The sequence below is a fragment of the Gadus morhua genome, chromosome 9 (assembly GCF_902167405.1).
Source record: "Gadus morhua chromosome 9, gadMor3.0, whole genome shotgun sequence".
Classification (NCBI taxonomy): domain Eukaryota; kingdom Metazoa; phylum Chordata; class Actinopteri; order Gadiformes; family Gadidae; genus Gadus; species Gadus morhua.
The window spans coordinates 10852164-10870373 of NC_044056.1; the positions used below are offsets into that span (position 1 = coordinate 10852164).

General features: G+C 48.0%; 2 protein-coding genes across 2 annotated transcripts; one reads left to right on the forward strand and one right to left on the reverse strand.

Annotated features, from left to right (window-relative positions):
• The first annotated feature begins 22 nt into the window (after positions 1-22).
• Positions 23-7487, forward strand: ldha (lactate dehydrogenase A4). Its single transcript, XM_030366686.1, has 8 exons — positions 23-239; positions 1646-1771; positions 2605-2722; positions 3289-3462; positions 4231-4404; positions 4766-4883; positions 5507-5630; positions 6235-7487. The coding sequence occupies exons 2-8, from the start codon at positions 1646-1648 to the stop codon at positions 6397-6399; spliced, it is 999 nt and encodes a 332-aa protein (XP_030222546.1). The 5' UTR covers positions 23-239; the 3' UTR covers positions 6400-7487.
• A 403-nt stretch (positions 7488-7890) lies between these two features.
• tsg101a (tumor susceptibility 101a) lies at positions 7891-17789 on the reverse strand. Its single transcript, XM_030366685.1, has 10 exons — positions 17306-17789; positions 16115-16202; positions 15514-15579; positions 15071-15234; positions 14495-14621; positions 13592-13649; positions 12690-12784; positions 10518-10720; positions 10030-10269; positions 7891-9387 (listed from the first exon to the last, which is right to left on the reverse strand). The coding sequence occupies exons 1-10, from the start codon at positions 17345-17347 to the stop codon at positions 9298-9300; spliced, it is 1173 nt and encodes a 390-aa protein (XP_030222545.1). The 5' UTR covers positions 17348-17789; the 3' UTR covers positions 7891-9297.
• Between the last annotated feature and the right edge of the window lie 421 nt (positions 17790-18210).

Consider the following 18210-nt stretch of genomic DNA (forward strand, 5'->3'; position numbering starts at 1 on the left):
TCATATGATAAGGATATACATCTTGCACTGCGCAGGCGCTCCACAGACTCCCCACATCCTCTCGGTTACGTGCCGCTCAACACGATACGCCGAGACCCGCCCATCGCCTCCGCTACTGCGCATGTCCGCTTCTTTAAATACAGCCACCGGCGCCGCCACTGCTGAGAGCCGCAACCAGCCGTCCGGTAGCAGTCAGGAGTTCAGAGTCTTCTTCTACATCGCCTCACTATAGCCTCAAGGTAGGACACCTTCTGACGTCATTTTCCTTTTAGCTTGGAGTAGCTCTGGCCAGCGAGTGAATGAGGATATATAACTAATTAAACTGATATAGACCTAATTATATAGTGATATAGAACTAATTCAAGTGCAATATACCTAATTATAGGGATATAGACCGGATGTATTGATATTTACCTGATTATAGTGATATAGACCCAATGATTGTTATATAGGCTAGACCTAAAGATAGTGATATAGCCCTGATGATGGCGACACAGACATTATGTAGTGTGTGGGATAGAGCCTACTATAGGTGTCTGGGAGATGCAGGGGGGGGAGGCGTTTCTGGCTTATTTTAACTAACCTAATGAATAATAAATAAACACGTTGTTTGTATTAAGACTCAACATGTGTGTCTATTATGAGGTTACATGAACAGACGGGTTGCCTGTGTTCGGTGTGCTCGGGTGGTTGGATAAGGCTGTATATAATTCCCTTGAAGCCATATCCTTAAATAATAACTCTGGAGAGGTGGACTGCTTGGGGGGGCGGTGCCCACAGCAGGAAACAATGTGCTGGTGTCCGGTTTTACTCCGGAAAAACGCGTCTTGGCACACTGATGACTTGGCACCAAAATTGGTTTTACGCAACGAAAGCGCGTCACCCTCATGAACCAGCCGGTAGGCTCCACTAGGGGTCAGGTTGACTGATGTGCGATGGGCCTACACAGAGGGTACACTTTGTCCCATGAATCATCATCATCACACCCACTTCGTGCGTCTGTCCAGACCAGGCTAGTCTCTGCCCCACGTGCGTCTGTCCAGACCATGCTAGTCTCTCTCTGCGCTACGTGCGTCTGTCCACGCCACGCTAGTCTCTGCGATACGTGCGTCTGTCCAGACCATGCTAGTCTCTGTGCGGCGCTACGTGCGTCTGTCCACACCAAGCTAGTCTCTTCGCTACGTGCTTCTGTCCAGACCACGCTAGTCTCTGCGCTACGTGCGTCTGAACACACCACCACGCCCCTCATCTGTGCTACGTGCTTCTGAGTCAGAGAGAGAGAGGCGGGGGGGGGGGGGGGGGGGGGGGGGGGGGTGATGTAACCACAGTTGCGTCGTCATGTAAGAGTAGTGCCGGGTTGCCTTGTGCTGAGATGGCGATTGGCGAAACTTAATGTATATATTGACTGGATATACAGACACTAGGATACCAGGGAAGTGGCCAATCTGAATGCTTAGCATCTTGCTAATGCAATGGGTGCCAATCGTTGTGGTTTGGGGTTTCTATTTAAAAAGAGGAATTGATGCATAAGAATGTGAGCCAATAAACACACACAGCTTAATATTTATCTGTACGATCTTGTCTCGACTTCACCTTTGTTGTTGTGTCTCCCTCTCCTCCTTCCCCCCCCCTCCCTCCCCCTCAGATGTCCACCAAGGATAAACTCATCAGTCATGTGATGAAGGAGGAGCCAATTGGCTCCACGAACAAGGTGACAGTGGTGGGGGTCGGCATGGTTGGCATGGCGTCAGCCGTCAGCATCCTGCTCAAGGTAAGACCGAAGCAGACGATCAACGATTCACTGAACCCCCGTTATCATAGAGCTATAAACATAGATGCTGCAGTTTGTTTGGATAAGGAACACGCTAAGGTTAACATTTCAATTTGTTTTGTACGGACTGACTGAGTCAGTCAGTCCGCCATTAACCTTCATGGTTGGTTATGTTATCCTCATCGGTTATACATCAAACTGAAGTGTAGTTTGTCCGTTCATGTGGATCCGAGCCAGTACAGTCTCAAGTCCCGGGGGAGAGTGAGGGCGTCTGTCTGGGGCTCCGGTCGTGTACCCGCGTACAGGCAAGGCAAGATGAGTCCTGCAGAACCGCGGGCAGAACGGGAGGGGTAGCGCCGCATGAATGAAGCACAAAGCCAAACACCATGAATCAGATGAACCCCTGAACCCAAGGAAACACAAGTCCGGTTACTAGGCAACCGAGCCCGCCTGAGAGACCCGCTCTGATTTCTCAAAGTGGAGACCTGTCTGCGGGAAGAATGTTGCTCCGCGGCGATGTAGAGAGAACTAGCCGTCAGACCGACCAGCAGACGACCCTGAGAGTCGAGACATAAGGACCCTGAGGTCGTTACAACTGCAAACAGCTCTGAGGGGTCCTGTGACTCCGACTAGGGGGTTGATAGGCAGAGCACGTAAAAGGACTACAAAAATCGACGCATAACAGAAGTGAGCTGTTCAATGCTGATCAATGGGAAACTGTGTGTGTGTGTGTGTGTGTGTGTGTGTGTGTGTGTGTGTGTGTGTGTGTGTGTGTGTGTGTGTGTGTGTGTGTGTGTGTGTGTGTGTGTGTGTGTGTGTGTGTGTGTGTGCAGGACCTGTGTGACGAGCTGGCCCTGGTGGACGTGATGGAGGACAAGCTGAAGGGCGAGGTCATGGACCTGCAGCACGGGTCTCTGTTCCTCAAGACGCACAAGATCGTCGCGGACAAAGGTCAGTCCAGGCCACAAAGACGCTCTCTCTCCCTTACTGCTCAGGTGCTATGTAAAAGGGACTGCATTTATATCGCGCTTTTCTTACCAACAGCCACTCAAAGTGCTTTACAATATTGCCAAACATTCACCCATTCATGCAAATAATCCCAAGGCGACAGCCAGCCTGTCGGGAGCAGTTAGGATGAGGTGTCTTGCTCAGGGACACCTGGAGCAAGGTGTGTGGATGACGGCTGGTTGAAGCAGCCTCACCTGGCCCGAGTCTGATTGACTGGACTCTGGGGCTGGGTGAGGCTGCACACCTGTTGTGCATTGAGTACTCAGCCACCCCCACACACACTCAGTGAGAGAGCTCCTGCATGGCAGCATGGAGGCACCAGGCTGTGTATCATTATCAGCAAAGCTTCAACACCACCACCACGCGTCCTTCCAATAAACGCAACGGCCAGACGGACAGACAGAAAGACCTCAATGAACATATTTGTAACTGTAACTAGGGCACTTGAGCTGTGGATGTTGTCCTGCGGTTCGTCCCGCCGTGGCTGACCCGGTGTCTTCCCCCCACAGACTACGCCGTGACGGCCAACTCCAAGATCGTCGTGGTGACGGCGGGGGCCCGCCAGAACGAGGGGGAGAGCCGGCTGAACCTGGTGCAGCGCAACGTCAACATCTTCAAGTTCATCATCCCCAACATCGTCAAGTACAGCCCCAACTGCATCCTGTTGGTGGTCTCCAACCCAGGTGAGGGGGGGGGAGGGAGGGGTGGTCTCCAACCCAGGGGAGGGGGGTGGAGGGAGGGGTGGTCTCCAACCCAGGTGAGGGGGGGGGGTGAGGAGGGGGGGGGGGGGGGGGGGAGGGGTGGTCTCAGACCAAGGTGAGGGGGGGGGGGGAGAGGAGGGGTGGTCTCCAACCCAGGTGAGGGGGGGGGAGGGAGGGAGGGAGGGGTGGTCTCCAACCCATTTGAGTGGGGTGGAGGGAGGGGTGGTCTCCAACCCAGGTGAGGGGGGGGAGAGTAGGGGGGGGGGGAGGGAGGGGTGGTCTCAGACCAAGGTGAGGGGGGGGGGAGAGGAGGGGTGGTCTCCAACCAAGGTGGGGGGGGGGGGGGGGGGAGGGAGGGGTGGTCTCCAACCAAGGTGAGAGGGGGAGGGGAAGAGGAAGAGAAGAAGGGGGGAGGGAGGTGGAGGATGAGACTGCATCCTGCTGGTGGTCTCCAACCCAGGTGAGGGGAGGGAGGGGGACACTGCATCCTGCTGGTGGTCTCCAACCCAGGTGAGGGGAGGGAGGGTGACACTGCATCCTGCTGGTGGTCTCCAACCCAGGTGAGGGGGGAGGGACTGTATTCTGGTGGTGGTGAGAGAGCGAGGGGAGGGGGGGAGAGGATGGAGGGGGAGAGACTAGTCAGCTGGTGGTCTCCAGATATCTTGTTGTACAGCCATGGCTCTAGGCTACACTCCCTGTGGACTGGAAGGGATCTCCATGGTAACCGTGGTTCATGTCCCGACCTCCCAGTGGACATCCTGACCTACGTGGCGTGGAAGCTGAGCGGTTTCCCTCGCAACCGCGTGATTGGCTCCGGCACCAACCTGGACTCCGCCCGCTTCCGCCACCTGATGGGCGAGAAGCTGCACCTGCACCCGTCCAGCTGCCACGGCTGGATCGTGGGGGAGCACGGCGACTCTAGTGGTGGGTGGGCCGCACCCCGTTCTGACTGGAGAAATACTGCAGATACTGCAAAAAAAAAAGCAGTATCGGGTATCGGCGAGAACAAAACGATCACATGACTCATTTACTACACAGGCAGAGAACATCACAAAACACTCCTGTGTTATGTTTGTCTGATTCTGATGATAATATAGCGCACTATATCGCATTTAAATCTAGATGTCATGTTAAATCAAGCTAGTTTCAATCATTATCACACAATTATTTAGCATTGCCTTCCGGTCGTCTACGTTTCCTACAACTTGTGTGTTTCAAATGTAAAATCTGTTGTATTAAAAGTGTGTGTGTGTGTGTGTGTGTGTGTGCCCCCCCTCCCCCACAGTGCCCGTGTGGAGTGGTGTGAACGTGGCTGGGGTCTCTCTCCAGGGGCTGAACCCCCAGATGGGCACAGAGGCCGACTCTGAGAACTGGAAGAAGGTCCACAAGGAGGTGGTGGAGGGGTGAGTTTCTGGCATGGTCCACCGTACCGGTCTGCTATCTCACAGCAGGCACCGTACCGGCCTGCTATCTCACAGCTGGCAGAAACTAAAGTTACAGTCCGATGCACGCATTGACGCAAGGAAACGCGCCACATTGATCTGCGGTACAACGCAAAGCCACAGTGCAGTGTGTCAACATCAGCGATAAGACACAAAAGGGTTTTACACACACCAGGGTCACAAGGGAATGCAGGAAGTAAAAGAAACGGAAAGTGAAAATATGTGACTGAGTTTGAGTGAGCTCTGTGGTGAGAATGCTTCCTCTGACTGAGGTCAAGTGAGCTCGGTGCTACGACTGAACTGAAATACTGTGCAGGAGGAGCACATTTCATGGAGTCTATGTACCGTTTTCTACCAGGGTACGGATGATAGCCCTGTGTATGGCAGGTTGGCTCAACTCGGCCCTACATAGCAGTACGATCATATATTAAACCAAGGCAGGGCAGTTCAACATATCATCTTAAACGTGTGTGTGTGTGTGTGTGTGTGTGTGTGTGTGTGTGTGTGTGTGTGTGTGTGTGTGTGTGTGTGTGTGTGTGTGTGTGTGTGTGTGTGTGTGTGTGTGTGTGTGTGTGTCCCCTCAGTGCCTACGAGGTGATCAAGCTGAAGGGCTACACCTCCTGGGCCATCGGTATGTCCGTTGCTGACCTGGTGGAGAGCATCCAGAAGAACATGCACAAGGTGCACCCGGTGTCCACCCTGGTCCAGGTAACCAGCCCCACTTTACCCAACCACCTGGTAGACCCCTGCTGGGAGGGGAATAAGGTTTTATACTAAAAGGTTAACTAAAAAGTCTTTATTAACCTACATTAGATCTAAGTAAGTATCCAGCTATCTATTGATAGTTTTTTACAAATGAATAATATAATAAAAAAGTAAATAATAAAAAGATTATTTAAATAATCAATACTATTCCAAAGTAACAACAAACGAACAGGGCCTGTTTGTGTGGCGCTGGTCCTTTCACATTCAGGGCGTTTATCAGACGCTTTTATCCAAAGCGACTTACAATAAATCCATTTGTCAGAAGAAAGGGAACGATATATCGCTGTCGGCACAGTAAGGATGTTCATAGAACCAAGTGCCAAGCCCTAACAATCACTAGGTTAACCCCTCCCCCCTATACAACAAAGACAGCTAGGATAAGACGCTACTCTATGTTTAGTACTAAGTGCCAGGACGTACAACGTACAATAAGTGAGTACATTAAGTCCCACGCCAACACAACCACTCCAGCCCCCGGACCAGGTGATCCCGGCTGGTGTTCCCATCAAACCTCTGACTGTCTCCTTCCTCCCTCCCCACCGAGCAGGGCATGCACGGGGTGAAGGACGAGGTGTTCCTCAGCGTTCCGTGTGTCCTGGGGAACAGCGGCCTGACAGACGTCATCCACATGACCCTGAAGCCCGACGAGGAGAAGCAGCTGGTGAAGAGCGCCGAGACACTGTGGGAGGTCCAGAAGGAGCTGTCCCTGTGAAGATCCTTGCTCTGAGCCCATACCCCACCCCTACCTCCCCCCCTTACTCCGTCTCTCCCCCACCTCCTCCCCCAAAAACCAGTCACACTTTCATCAGTGTAGCATTGTAACTACGTGTTGCAGCGAGTGCTTCAATTGTATTAACGTGATGGCATGGTGTAAACTAACCGTGACCCTATCCCTGACCTTACAGTGTAGCGTTTACATTGTTACATGGCTGATTACACGTTACTTTCTCGTGTGACCTTCATATGCTAGTCTTAACCCTGACTGACCCACGTCAGGAAGGCTTTGCACGGGAGTGTGTAGCGCACTGGAAGTAGTTTGGTTTAGATGTCCCCCTTCTATCTATGACTGAAGCCTTTGAGAAGAACCTCATAACCTCAGCCTTTACCGTGCAGTCGGTGTCACCGGTGGAAACACCTTTGCAAATCAATGCAAATTACACTATTGTTTGTCTGTTTGTGTGCTTGGCTCCTGGTCGTCACTCATCCGTGTCGTCTGTCGATGTACTGCTCAGATATGTCTGTTTTTGCCAGTCAGGTATTTCCATCCAAGTTGTTGTTTTGGTCTTGACTTCCATTCCTTTCTTGAAACCGAGGACAACGATAACGGCGTGCAGTCCCTGCTGTGAAACCAAAACACCTTAAACTTCACACCAGTGCTGAACTCACATCACTCAACCCCAACAGCGACTGAAAAACGTATCACCAACATTTGACTGCAAATGCACTGATATAGAATAAGATAAATATTTATTTTATTTTAAGAGAATTTACTAGAACCAGGAAGTTTATATATAAAAAAAACAAACACAACAGTGGTACTCAAAAGTTTCAGTGAATGAACCCTAGTATAATAGAGTAACTAATGAGTCAAAAAACAACTGTTCTTTTTGAGTGTGCACCTTACAATGTATTTATATTATTTCAGATGTCTCTACACATAAGGTTCAATGCCTGCAGAGGCAGCAGAAGATTCATGTATTCCTAAAAATTCTAGTCCTCCTGTCCGTCACCACCAGTGGACCCACAGCTGGACACACATGTTTAGATTTTCCCACCAAATAAATCAAAGAAATCACGTGACGGTCTTTTGTCTTGTTTTCATGCCCATTGTTGAATTAGCTCCATTCTGTTTGTGTACCGACTGTAGCATTATGGGCAATCTATTTGTGTACAGAGTGTAGCATTATGGGTATGTCGTTTTTCCTGTGTTTTCAATAAAGCCCACTCAGTCAGCTGTTCTGTAAAGCCAGGCCATGGTTTGACCCAACAGGCAGATTAGCCTGGTTTGTTATTCTCGTTCAAAGTGGTGTGTGTGCTTTTAAAAATACATTGAATACTTTGGATTGTTTCAGTAGAAGAAAACAACAATGACCGACAATGCAGTATTGTCGGACAACCCATGCAGTTCATGGGTTGTCGTTAAAGGGTGTGCGTTATGAAGTCCATCGTTATCCAGCAGGTAAAATAAAAGGACACATGGAGATCCAGTCAGAATTGTTTTAATTGAACTGAGTTACATAAAATCTACAGATATATATAAAACAAAAATTGACACGTCGTCTACGGCTGGAACCCAACGAGATGAAACCCAAACCTAGAATAACCATCGTACAATTCAAAGTGCATTTAGTAAAAAGTAATTTTAAAGAGGACCGGAAACTATAGATAAGTTAACTTAATTAGTACAACAATTCTTTGTATAGTTCTCCCTAAACTCACGGAGAGAATCTCCACAACAATAACATCGACGATTCGGAGTGGAAAGCGAAAAAAGAGGATAAGTAAATGGAGTAAAAAGCTAAAGTTAGCCGTTGGCTTGAGAGTGTCGAGACGACCTGAAATGAAGAAGGAATCAACAGGGAAACAAACCATAGCAGCCCAATGGAAAACCCACTGGTACGATCCTTAACACAGACAAGAGCAAAGGAGGAAGGAAGGACAGGAGAGAGTCGTTATGGAGGGAAGGGGGGGGGGGGACTGACCAACATCACAAGAAACAAAAGCATGGACACAAAGAAGTACAAAACCCAAACTCAAGGCCGAGGAGCTTCCAGCCACTTCCTGCCTACTGGAGGCTTTCCCACTTATAGCTCCGCCCTTCTGCCCGCTGCCCTTCCATGAAAGGTCGCCCCGGACATCGACACCCCAGACCACGGGGTAACCTTCTCGTCAGGAGGGCAGGGGCCGCTCTAACTTACATCGCAGCTATTTGTGCTTACTCCACACGAACACACCTCCCCACGGGCTGGCCGTGTCGCCCGTGACGCCATGTCGCCCCTGCTCTGTCACGCCCGCCTCCCTCCCAGAACCCCCTGCTGGGCGATGCCCCCCCCCCCCCCCCCCCAGGACCCCCTGCTGCAGCACAATGTAGGAGCAAAGCGGCGTGTCCCTGGACGTCCCGCGGTTCAGCGTTGGCCTTGGCCGGCGGGGTTGGGGGGGGGGGGGGGGGCAGAGCGGTGATTGAGTGTCTCTTTATATTTTTATAAAAAATGGTAAACTTCTTCCCACACTCCTCAGGGTTCCGGCGTGGGGGGGGGGGGGGGGGGGCCTCATCGTGTCTCACGGCCCGGATCCTGACTTCCTGTTTAGAACCAGCGCTGGATATTTGTATCAATGTGACCCGGATATGTAGAAAAGTACGCCCGCTATTATCAACCCTTTGGCTTCGAGGGGGGGACAGTGCTCGACATAGACTTCAAGAGAGACACCGAGCTGGTTGAGTGCGCTGAAGACGGGGGATTAATTGGCCGCTCTTCAAACACAGGTTTGATGCTTCGAATGGAGGAGGGAGCAGAGAAGACAAGAAGAGAACTGATTGAGAGTAGGAGGCGCAGAGAGGGAGAGACGCGGCCCTGGGGGGTCAGTAGAGCTCGTGGGGGGGGGGTCCCGGTCAGTAGAGCTCGCTCAGGCCAGCCGTCTTGCGGGCCTTCTGCATCAGCGCTCGCAGCTGGAACTGCTTCCGGGACAGCAGACGCACGTGCTGCCGGACAGGAAGGGGAGGAGTCAGAGAGGCGCACAGAAATACAACACGCATCCTTTATTGCTCAAGAGTGCGTGTGTTGCTTGCTCAAGAGTTTGAGAGTGTGAGTGTGAGTGTGAGTGTGAGTGTGTGTGTGTGTGTGTGTGAGTGTGTGTGAGTGTGTATGTTCGTGAGCGTGAGTGTTCATAATAATGTTGTGTTAATAATCATCATCATAAATCAGTAAGTAAGAATTCCAATCGACTTTGCCGATCACTTTAACGACTTAAAATGTATAATAAATGAATGAAATGAATGATTAAATAACTACATTGAAAATGTGAACAATGCAGCCTAACATCCTAACACGTTGCACGTCGATGGAATCCAATTCAACGAACGTCAGAAATTTCCTCAGATTCTGGCTAAAAGGCAGTATCGGGTATCGGCGAGTACGCAAGTCTCTGCTCTGCTCCAATACCATCACATGACTCATTTACTACACAGGCAGAGAACATCACAAACACTGCGGTGTTATGATCCAAACTAAGAGGTACCAGGTTCGGAAAAACATGGATGCATAGATGCTGAACTAAAATACAAGTTTATTATTATAATTATAAATGTAAATGAGGTCGTTTGGGAGTCCAACCCCAGACTCACCTTGAGGAAGACCTCCAGGTCGATGGTGCCGCGGCGCAGGGCCTCGCCCAGGTAAAAGATGGTGTCCTCGATGGCGTTCTCCTCGGCGTACAGGTTGAGGATCTGCTTGTAGAGCGGCGCCGTGGGCACGATGACGTCGTCGATGTCGTTGTTCTCCGACTGGTTCTCCATCTTCTCCAGCGCCTCGCTCAGCTCCTCGTCCTTCTTCTTCAGCAGCTCCATGTTGCGGTCAACCTCGCTCTGCAGGCCGGGGGGGGGGGGGGGGGAAACGTGGGGGTCAGACACGTGACAATAACAACAACAACAACAACAACAAAAACAACAATGATGACAAACGATGGGGACAGCGCAGACGAAGGCAACAACCACGACAAGAAAAACAACAACGACGGCGATGCGACGACAACAAAACGATGTCAACGAAAACAACAATAACAACAACGACAAAAAAACAACAACAACAAAATGATGAGAAAAACTTGACTGACCACTTCCTGGTCCAGGCGCGTGACCATCTCCTCCAGCTTCTGGTGGCCCTTCTTCAGGTCCTCCTCGGTCCTCTTCAGGGCGTCCAGCTCGGCCTGGGCGCGGTCCATCTCCTCCTTCATCCTCCAGCGCAGCTTGTCGCTGACCGCCGAGATGAGCGAGGCGCGGATGGTGTCCTCCCCAATGGTGCCGTCCCGGCTGGGGCCTGGAGCGGGAGGAGCACCAGGTGAGGAACCAGGTGAGGGACCAGGTGAGGGACGCAGAGAAGAACACGGAGAGAGAGGAACCAAGAACCAAGACCAGAGAGCATACAACCTTGACCGTCCACTACCCTGTACGACTGTTTCAATCCCAGGGGGCCCAGTGCCTTTTGCAAAAGCGTCAAGATGCATTACTAATATAACTATATATATATCATAATAATATCTATAATATAACTACCGGTTATTTAATATAAATGGTGCTTTACAAGACCAGCAAAGCGCTTGACATTGTAAATATGGTGAAGCAGAGTAAAGGCTTTCCTTTGAATAACCTTTTCTTTGCTTTGTGTAATAAATCGGATGCAACTGCCGTTGAAAGAAGCAGCTTGTGTAAACACAGAGAAGCTTAAAAAAGGCAGAGTCAACAGTTGACCACTTCCATAAGCTCAACATAAAAAAACGAGTTGAATAAGTTATTTTCTATATATATTTTAGATCTTCCAACCCTTAACACCACATCTACAGTCTGGTTGTGTTTGAGCATAACATTGCAACACCATTGAGCTAATTCTTCCCCGAGCGATGTGGCATTTTAGGAATAAGGTGTCAAAGGCTTGCAACAGACTGGTCCAAACTAAGCGGGAACAAAAGGGTCATGGTTCTGACCATAGGCGGGTCAGCTCGGTGGAGCGCTGATTGGACTGTAGGACTCGATCAGTGAGGACTCGAACAAGAGGACTCTAAACAAGAGGAGGACTGTAAACACTAACAGTGAGGACTCTAAACTCACACCGTGAGAACTCCTACAGTCAGGGCTCATCTCGTCCCCGCCCATCTTCTTCACTATATATAGTTGGATCAAAGCTACCTCCCACACTGGTCTAGAACCAGCTGTGCATCAGCCCAGACGGCCGGTCAGATAGGAGGCAGGCCAGGCTGGTGTGAGCCACTGTTCCCCGGTCTTAAATATAGCCCTGTACAGGGGGGGCTCCATCCCACTCCGGTCTCAACCCCCCTGCCCTTTAATGCGCCCCACTCTGGTTTCACCGACGACCTTTCAGTTCCCCTTCCAGAAGTTCAAAGGTCACGGAGGTTGTCTAAAGGTCACCGTTCAAAATATGACAGCTGGTTTAGTTAATAAAAACATTCACAATAGCAAGAATGATAATGGCAGAAAGATCCGGCCAAATATTGCCAAACCGGTTTCCTGTGTAAACCTCACATGAGGAAATGAAAAAACGACATTGTTCGGGAGAATTCTGCGATAACGCAACACTGGCAGACTGAGTGGTACCTCAGATACAGATTCAAGCAGCACTAAGGGAAAGGATAAGGTGGTGGTCCACAAGGGTGGTGTTGACTCCCCGTTGTGAAACCGCCAAGGCCTGTGAATGCCATTCAGTTAATCATTCTGCAGAAAGGAGAACTACCAACAATACACAGTTTCCTCCAACCGCTACGTGGTATAATCGGATGTCGGGAAAACCTTCTAGAATCGTCGTGGGAACCATGACAACTCTCAATTCTGGATGACACCTGGGTGAGGGAACGGCATACAGAGGAAATGGGTCGGCTTAGCTCAGGAGGTAGAGCAGGTTGACTGGCCACCGGAAGGTTGCTAGTTCGATCCCCGGCTGCTCCTAGCCGAGTGTCGAGGTGTCCCTGAGCAAGACGCCTCTCCCTAACTGCTACCGACGAGCCGGCTGTCGCCTTGCATGGCCGACACCGCCGTCGGTGTGTCAATATGTGTATTAACCGTTTTAAGTCACTTTTTGGGAAAAGCGTCTGCTCAATGCCCTATATGTAAATGTAAAATGAAACCAACAGAATGCATCGGGTGGTCATTGCGTCCCCAAAGAGTCCCCACCACCAAGGCCGCTGGGAGGAAGAGGGTCCGTTAACAGAGATGGGTTCCCAAGGGAACGATGAACGCTGCAGAACGCGACCCATAGCTCCACGGGCAGAACATACCGACAGCGGAGCCCGGGGTCTGAGACGGGTAGTGGCCCTGTACCGCCGCCGCCGGGTACGCGCTCCCCCCTGGGTACGGGTAACCAGGGTAACCGCTGCAAAGGACCACAGGGAGATCTGGTTACGGGGTTAGACTGGAGGCAGCGGCCGGGCCTGCAGATACTGATAGCTATGCATGCAGGGCCACGATCTAGTTGGTCCTAAAGTTCACGCTCAAGTTTATTCAAGAGTCCTTTAAAAACAACAACAGTTGACCAAAGTGCTGTACGATTCACCTATCTAGTAATAAAACAAACAAATACAATTAAAACAATTAAAAGCAGAAAAGCTAGACAATAATACAACTTATATGGAGTTAAATCCAAGAGAATAGAACAACATTTTAAGGGATTTAAAGTGCACTATTTAGTCACCTAATGCTTTATCCGGTATTTAGACAAATGTGAATCAGCATAGAGTTGAATAGTCAATGAAACCCATAGTGCACCGTTTAACAAGCGTAAAAGTGACGCACACTTATCCGTCTGTGCTAGATCTCATTCATAGTGTTTTTCATGTCATCAGATTCGTCCAATAGCATTCCTGCACATAAGTGGTCACCCTGTGCATCTGAGCTGTCCCAAGCTGACATTAAATATATGTGGGCTTGTTTACGCGCCCACCACACATCACACCGGTATATTATGTACGGTGCATAATCTGTGTCCATCTACACTCTTGGCTCGTCCCCAAACATTGTAATATATAGGCCTTAGGGAATGAGGGCACAAGTGAGGCCATTCAAAAGACTGACTCTTTGTGAGCGAGTGAAGCGTGTCCAAACAGGTTGGTTGGGCAGAGTGCGGAGGCTCTTGGAGTGGGTGGTTGGGTGTGGGGGAGGACAGGGGAGGAACATGGCTTACCCAGGGTTGGCATTCGGTCCATAGGGGGAAACGGCAGGCAGGCCAGGCATGTAAGAGGCTGAAGGACACAGAAACAGTGATAGATTACAGTTAAGGGTCTGACCTTTTCTACAAAACTGATACAACAGCACCACCTGCAGACGATGCATTATTATTATAGCATGTAACATTTATTTAAGGGTGAATTACTAAAAAATAACAATGTGTTGGGGAGGTAATAGCTTGTGGTCGAGTCAATATGAAAATATGAGAAATTCTCAAATGTAGTTATATTGTAATCTCTTGTAGTCCGTATAAAACATGTATTCTTCCTGTAGTGTAAACCCTGTAGGTATGGGGTAAAACCCCAGACTTATTGATCGCAGACTTCAGTTAGATCAATCACAGAATAGTACCCCGAAAGGTGAGAAGGTTCGAGCCCCTTCCCAGATACTGGGATTCAACACTGTAAGCCTTTAAGTTTAAACGTGTATTGTTGCTTCAAGGAGGTTCTGTAAGTGTGTTTCCTACGGTGCAATCCCCGCCATTTGCATTACTGAGCTTTAGTGTTTGTGTGAGCATGTGCGCCGAAGGGCCAGACCACTGTGCGCCTCTCTTTCAGGTTAGACTACTAAAGGGGCCTTCACTGGGGCGCATTCTTCTCCAGGAACAAAATCAGCTCCAAACACCCTGTCTTTTCAACTGTACTGCAAAAATATTGGTCGAACGTCACGTCACGACTCAAACAACTGCGTGCACGGCGCACGTTGTCAGACCGCACCTCACGTTCAAACACGCCTGAACAGGCAGCCGGCACAGTTTGCACAGACGCCGGCGTGCTGAAGAGGCATGTTTTTACACACTCAAACTTCAACCACCGTGGGCAGCAGGTGTGACCTTAAGAGGCCAGACGGCAGCACTCACGGTTAGGGGGGCCGGCGGCCTGGAAGGCCTGATGGGGGGCCTGCGTGGTGGGCCGGGAGAAGACCGGGGGCTCGTCCCCGAACACCACGATCATCACCTGGATGAGGCCGTACAGGTCCGACTGGGGCTGGAACACACGGGGAGACGTGAGGATGGACCACAGTTACACATCTAACCGTTCCAATAGTCCAAGAAGGGTTTATTATTGTATTTTTTATTTATTTTTCTTTCCCCCTAGGGGGCTAGAGTCAGGGGGCTGTCATAAAAACACAGCCTGCTTAGCCCTTTGAGACTGCACCTGTTATTAAGGGCTACACTAATAAAATGAAATTACAATTCAATACGAATACATTTAATAACCTGGTTCAAAGGGGAATAGTTGTAGTCAGTCTATAGGATGATATAACTTTAATTCCTAAAAGAAAATGCTGGTCAAAATCAAACTACACAAAAAATAAATATAAACATTAGTCAATGCAAAAATGTTTGCAATAACAAAACAATGAGCATAAATAGATAACAAGGCAATACCACAGACATTGCATTTTTCTAACGCGTACAAAATCTTAGACCTACGTGTTTCCACTCGTGGAGGTACGGCAGGTAGATCTTGCCGTTGGCGTCGATATGTTTACCCGTTTTGATCATCATGGCGCTGGTGGGCTTGACGAAGCAGATGGGGGGGTTGTAGGGGTAGGTGTCCAACAGCCACAGACACACAGGGATGTTGTACACGTTTCCTACGAGGGGGGGAGGGGGGGATGATGATTTAACAACCACATGGGTATCCAAAAATCATGTTTAACCTGTTCAACGTGTATTAACACGGGTCAGAGTTCAACTAGAAATAATATAAATTCATATCGTTTACATTAAAGATAACATATTTAATGATACCTCATGGTATAAAATGAAAAAACATCCATAATATTAAATGTGAAAGTACACATTTCTATGTGCCTGAATATCTTTGTAACAGTGTGCTGTTGTTTTATGCTGAACAAATCACCGCTCAGTACCTCTGTAGCTAACGGGAACCGTCCCCGTCAAGCTCATCAGCTCTCTGGTGGAGCCATCGTTGAACACTGGCAGATGGGAGATATACACCATAAGTGACAAGGCAACAGTGCTGCTGCATGAAGGAACATACTATGAACCAATGAATGACGACGTACTAAATCTTATTATCATTTTTATATTTACGCAACTAAAATACAAACTGATAGTATTTAAACATAAAAGATGCATGCGAAGGTGTGGTAGAAGAAGCCAAATGAGCCAATTTAAAACCAATCCCACTGATTCACAAGAAAAGAAAAAGGAATTGATCACAGATCATTCATGATCACCTAACCCATATTAAGAAGAATTGTATGGACTACCCGATATACACATCAATATAACGCCATGCTATATTACCCAACAAAAGGTTACGTAACATTTCAGAACCAAAACAGTCAAATCATTCTATCACTTGAACAACAAAGCTTTTTGGAGTTTCTTTCTACACAGACCACGACATTGAAGCCTCCAGCAAACGTTAATATTCATTCCACAAGATAAATAAGAAATCAACACTCCACAAACTAACTAACAAACATCTAATTGGAACGACCTTACCATAAGAGTCCATGACAGGCTTGAGGTCCTTGTACTGGGAGATGACGTTGGTGATCTCTCGGACTGTCATCTCCTTGTATCGGTATTGCTGTCAAAACACATCCAAACACATGGTTAGAGAGGACAGTGACTTCGGAATGGGACTGATTATGCAGAACAGCAGTTAAAACGATCCATCACTAAAACAAAGTTGAATAACATTGACTTATGTCGCAGTAGTCTGGGTAGCATCGAGGTAAATTAATTTGTATTCAAAATGACAAAGTAATCTACAGTTGAAATACTGTGAATACCATTTAGTTTCTTAGGTAACCAAGACATTGAAACAACATAATGCAATGACAGCCTTAACTAAATTATCCTTAATCTCACAGCAGAATTGCATGGGTCATATTTTAAGGTTCATCTTGTATTTAGCATAAAAGATACCTTAGTCAAATATGACTTAGGCAGATAGTAATTAAGGAATGTAAAAAGTACTCTGATTGGCTGTGGATATAGCCAACGAGGCACGGGGAATCAGCAGCGTGAGGAGAGGAGAGTTATTGGATATGACAATTTGGCAATTTTGACAATTAAGGCAATGATGCTATGAGGCTGAAATGATTTAGCAGTTTGAAAGCAGAGCTAAATAGATAACTGTAGGACCTCTCAGACAGTTATGAAGTAGGATGCATAATGTTATTCTAATGACATAATAATAGCAATGTAAATAGTACACAGTGTGCATGTATACATTAAGTATTCCACTTGGCATCATGTATTTATGTGTTTTGTTTATATAACTGACCTTACTGTTTCAAACTTTCGATTCTTTACTGTATTCATAATTTGTCTCATCTTCAGCAGTGCAATTACTGTATTGTCAGAGTAACCACTAAGGTTGCCTTTTGAGAGCCCACACTGCATCCATCATGCTTCGACCTATTCATCTACGTCAGGGGGTGACAGACAGACGGTTCTTCAAATAACCTGGCTGGTATTGTTTCAAAGTGCCCGCCCCCTATCCAACCTATTTTCCCGACGACTTTCATGTGGTTCGTGCAAACACCCTGGCTCTTATCCAGCTACTTAAGACAGCAAGGGCAGCACTAATACTCATGGTTGGCGGGGTGGATAAAAGTCATGAACAGACCTTATAATAAATAATAATTAATAAATGCACCCCCCCACACACACAGGCCTGCTTACCTTCAGCATTTTCTTCAGGGCGCCATCGTTGACCACTGCCATGACGGACACTTGGCTGGGGTGATCTTAACTCACTAAACTGATCAGACAGGGTCGATATACGATGACAGTATCGATATGAGATCTGACTTTAGAGCCAACAGCGAGAGGGGCTAAGGGTTAGCCGCAAAGCTAAGCTATCGCGAGAGGGGCTAGCGGTTAGCCAATATCCAAGTTAAGCTATCGCGAGATGGGCTAAGGGTTAGCCGCAGAGCTAAGCTATCACAAACCGCTCGTTGGTCTAGTTTACCGGAATATACAAACTGTTTAACTCTCACGACACTCTTATGGTGAAACGAGACGAGCCTTGTGTCCGTGTGAACGGACCTTAGATTCAATGACAAGTTTTGGAACTGTAGAGAGAACGTAATAACAACCCCAGATCACAGCAGCTATGCGGCTAGCAGCCCGTCAACAAAAGCAACTTCCGGTATTTTACCTGACTACTTCCTGTTTATGACTGACGTCTCAGCCTTATTGTTTACTTTAAATATTCATGTTTAATCGTATTATCGAGTGATCTTGATGTTTAGCTTTTGTCATTATGACTAAATTGATTTTTTTGGATTAATTTGGAGATATTGGTGATAAAAACCGAACTGAATTAATTGGTGTCATTACAAATTTATCATAAAGATAAGACAGAACTTTGTAAATCCCGAAGAAAATTAAAGTGCCAACAAAATTTGAATAAAAGCAACAGAGCAATATACACAACGTTAATAAAGAAACATTATAACACCAGTAGATACTTAATAAAGTAGGTTAAATTTAGTAAAACACATCAAATAAAATAGATCTTCTTTTCGTGTCTTTGAAGCTGGTTGGCTATATGACAGTTTCCCATTTCTGTACACAGTGATTTG

What these genes read in the sequence shown, in the direction of transcription:
- ldha (XM_030366686.1), top strand. Translation starts at nt 1,646, where the DNA reads ATGTCCACCAAGGATAAACTCATCAGTCATGTGATGAAGGAGGAGCCA. An exon ending in CAAGATCGTCGCGGACAAAG is followed by an intron (nt 2,723 to 3,288) that starts GTCAGTCCAGGC and finishes TTCCCCCCACAG; the next exon opens with ACTACGCCGTGACGGCCAAC. An exon ending in CACAAGGAGGTGGTGGAGGG is followed by an intron (nt 4,884 to 5,506) that starts GTGAGTTTCTGG and finishes GTGTCCCCTCAG; the next exon opens with TGCCTACGAGGTGATCAAGC.
- tsg101a (XM_030366685.1), bottom strand. Translation starts at nt 17,347, where the DNA reads ATGGCAGTGGTCAACGATGGCGCCCTGAAGAAAATGCTGAAG. An exon ending in GCCTGTCATGGACTCTTATG is followed by an intron (nt 15,580 to 16,114) that starts GTAAGGTCGTTC and finishes CCCATCTGCCAG; the next exon opens with TGTTCAACGATGGCTCCACC. An exon ending in CGCGCCTGGACCAGGAAGTG is followed by an intron (nt 10,270 to 10,517) that starts GTCAGTCAAGTT and finishes CCCGGCCTGCAG; the next exon opens with AGCGAGGTTGACCGCAACAT.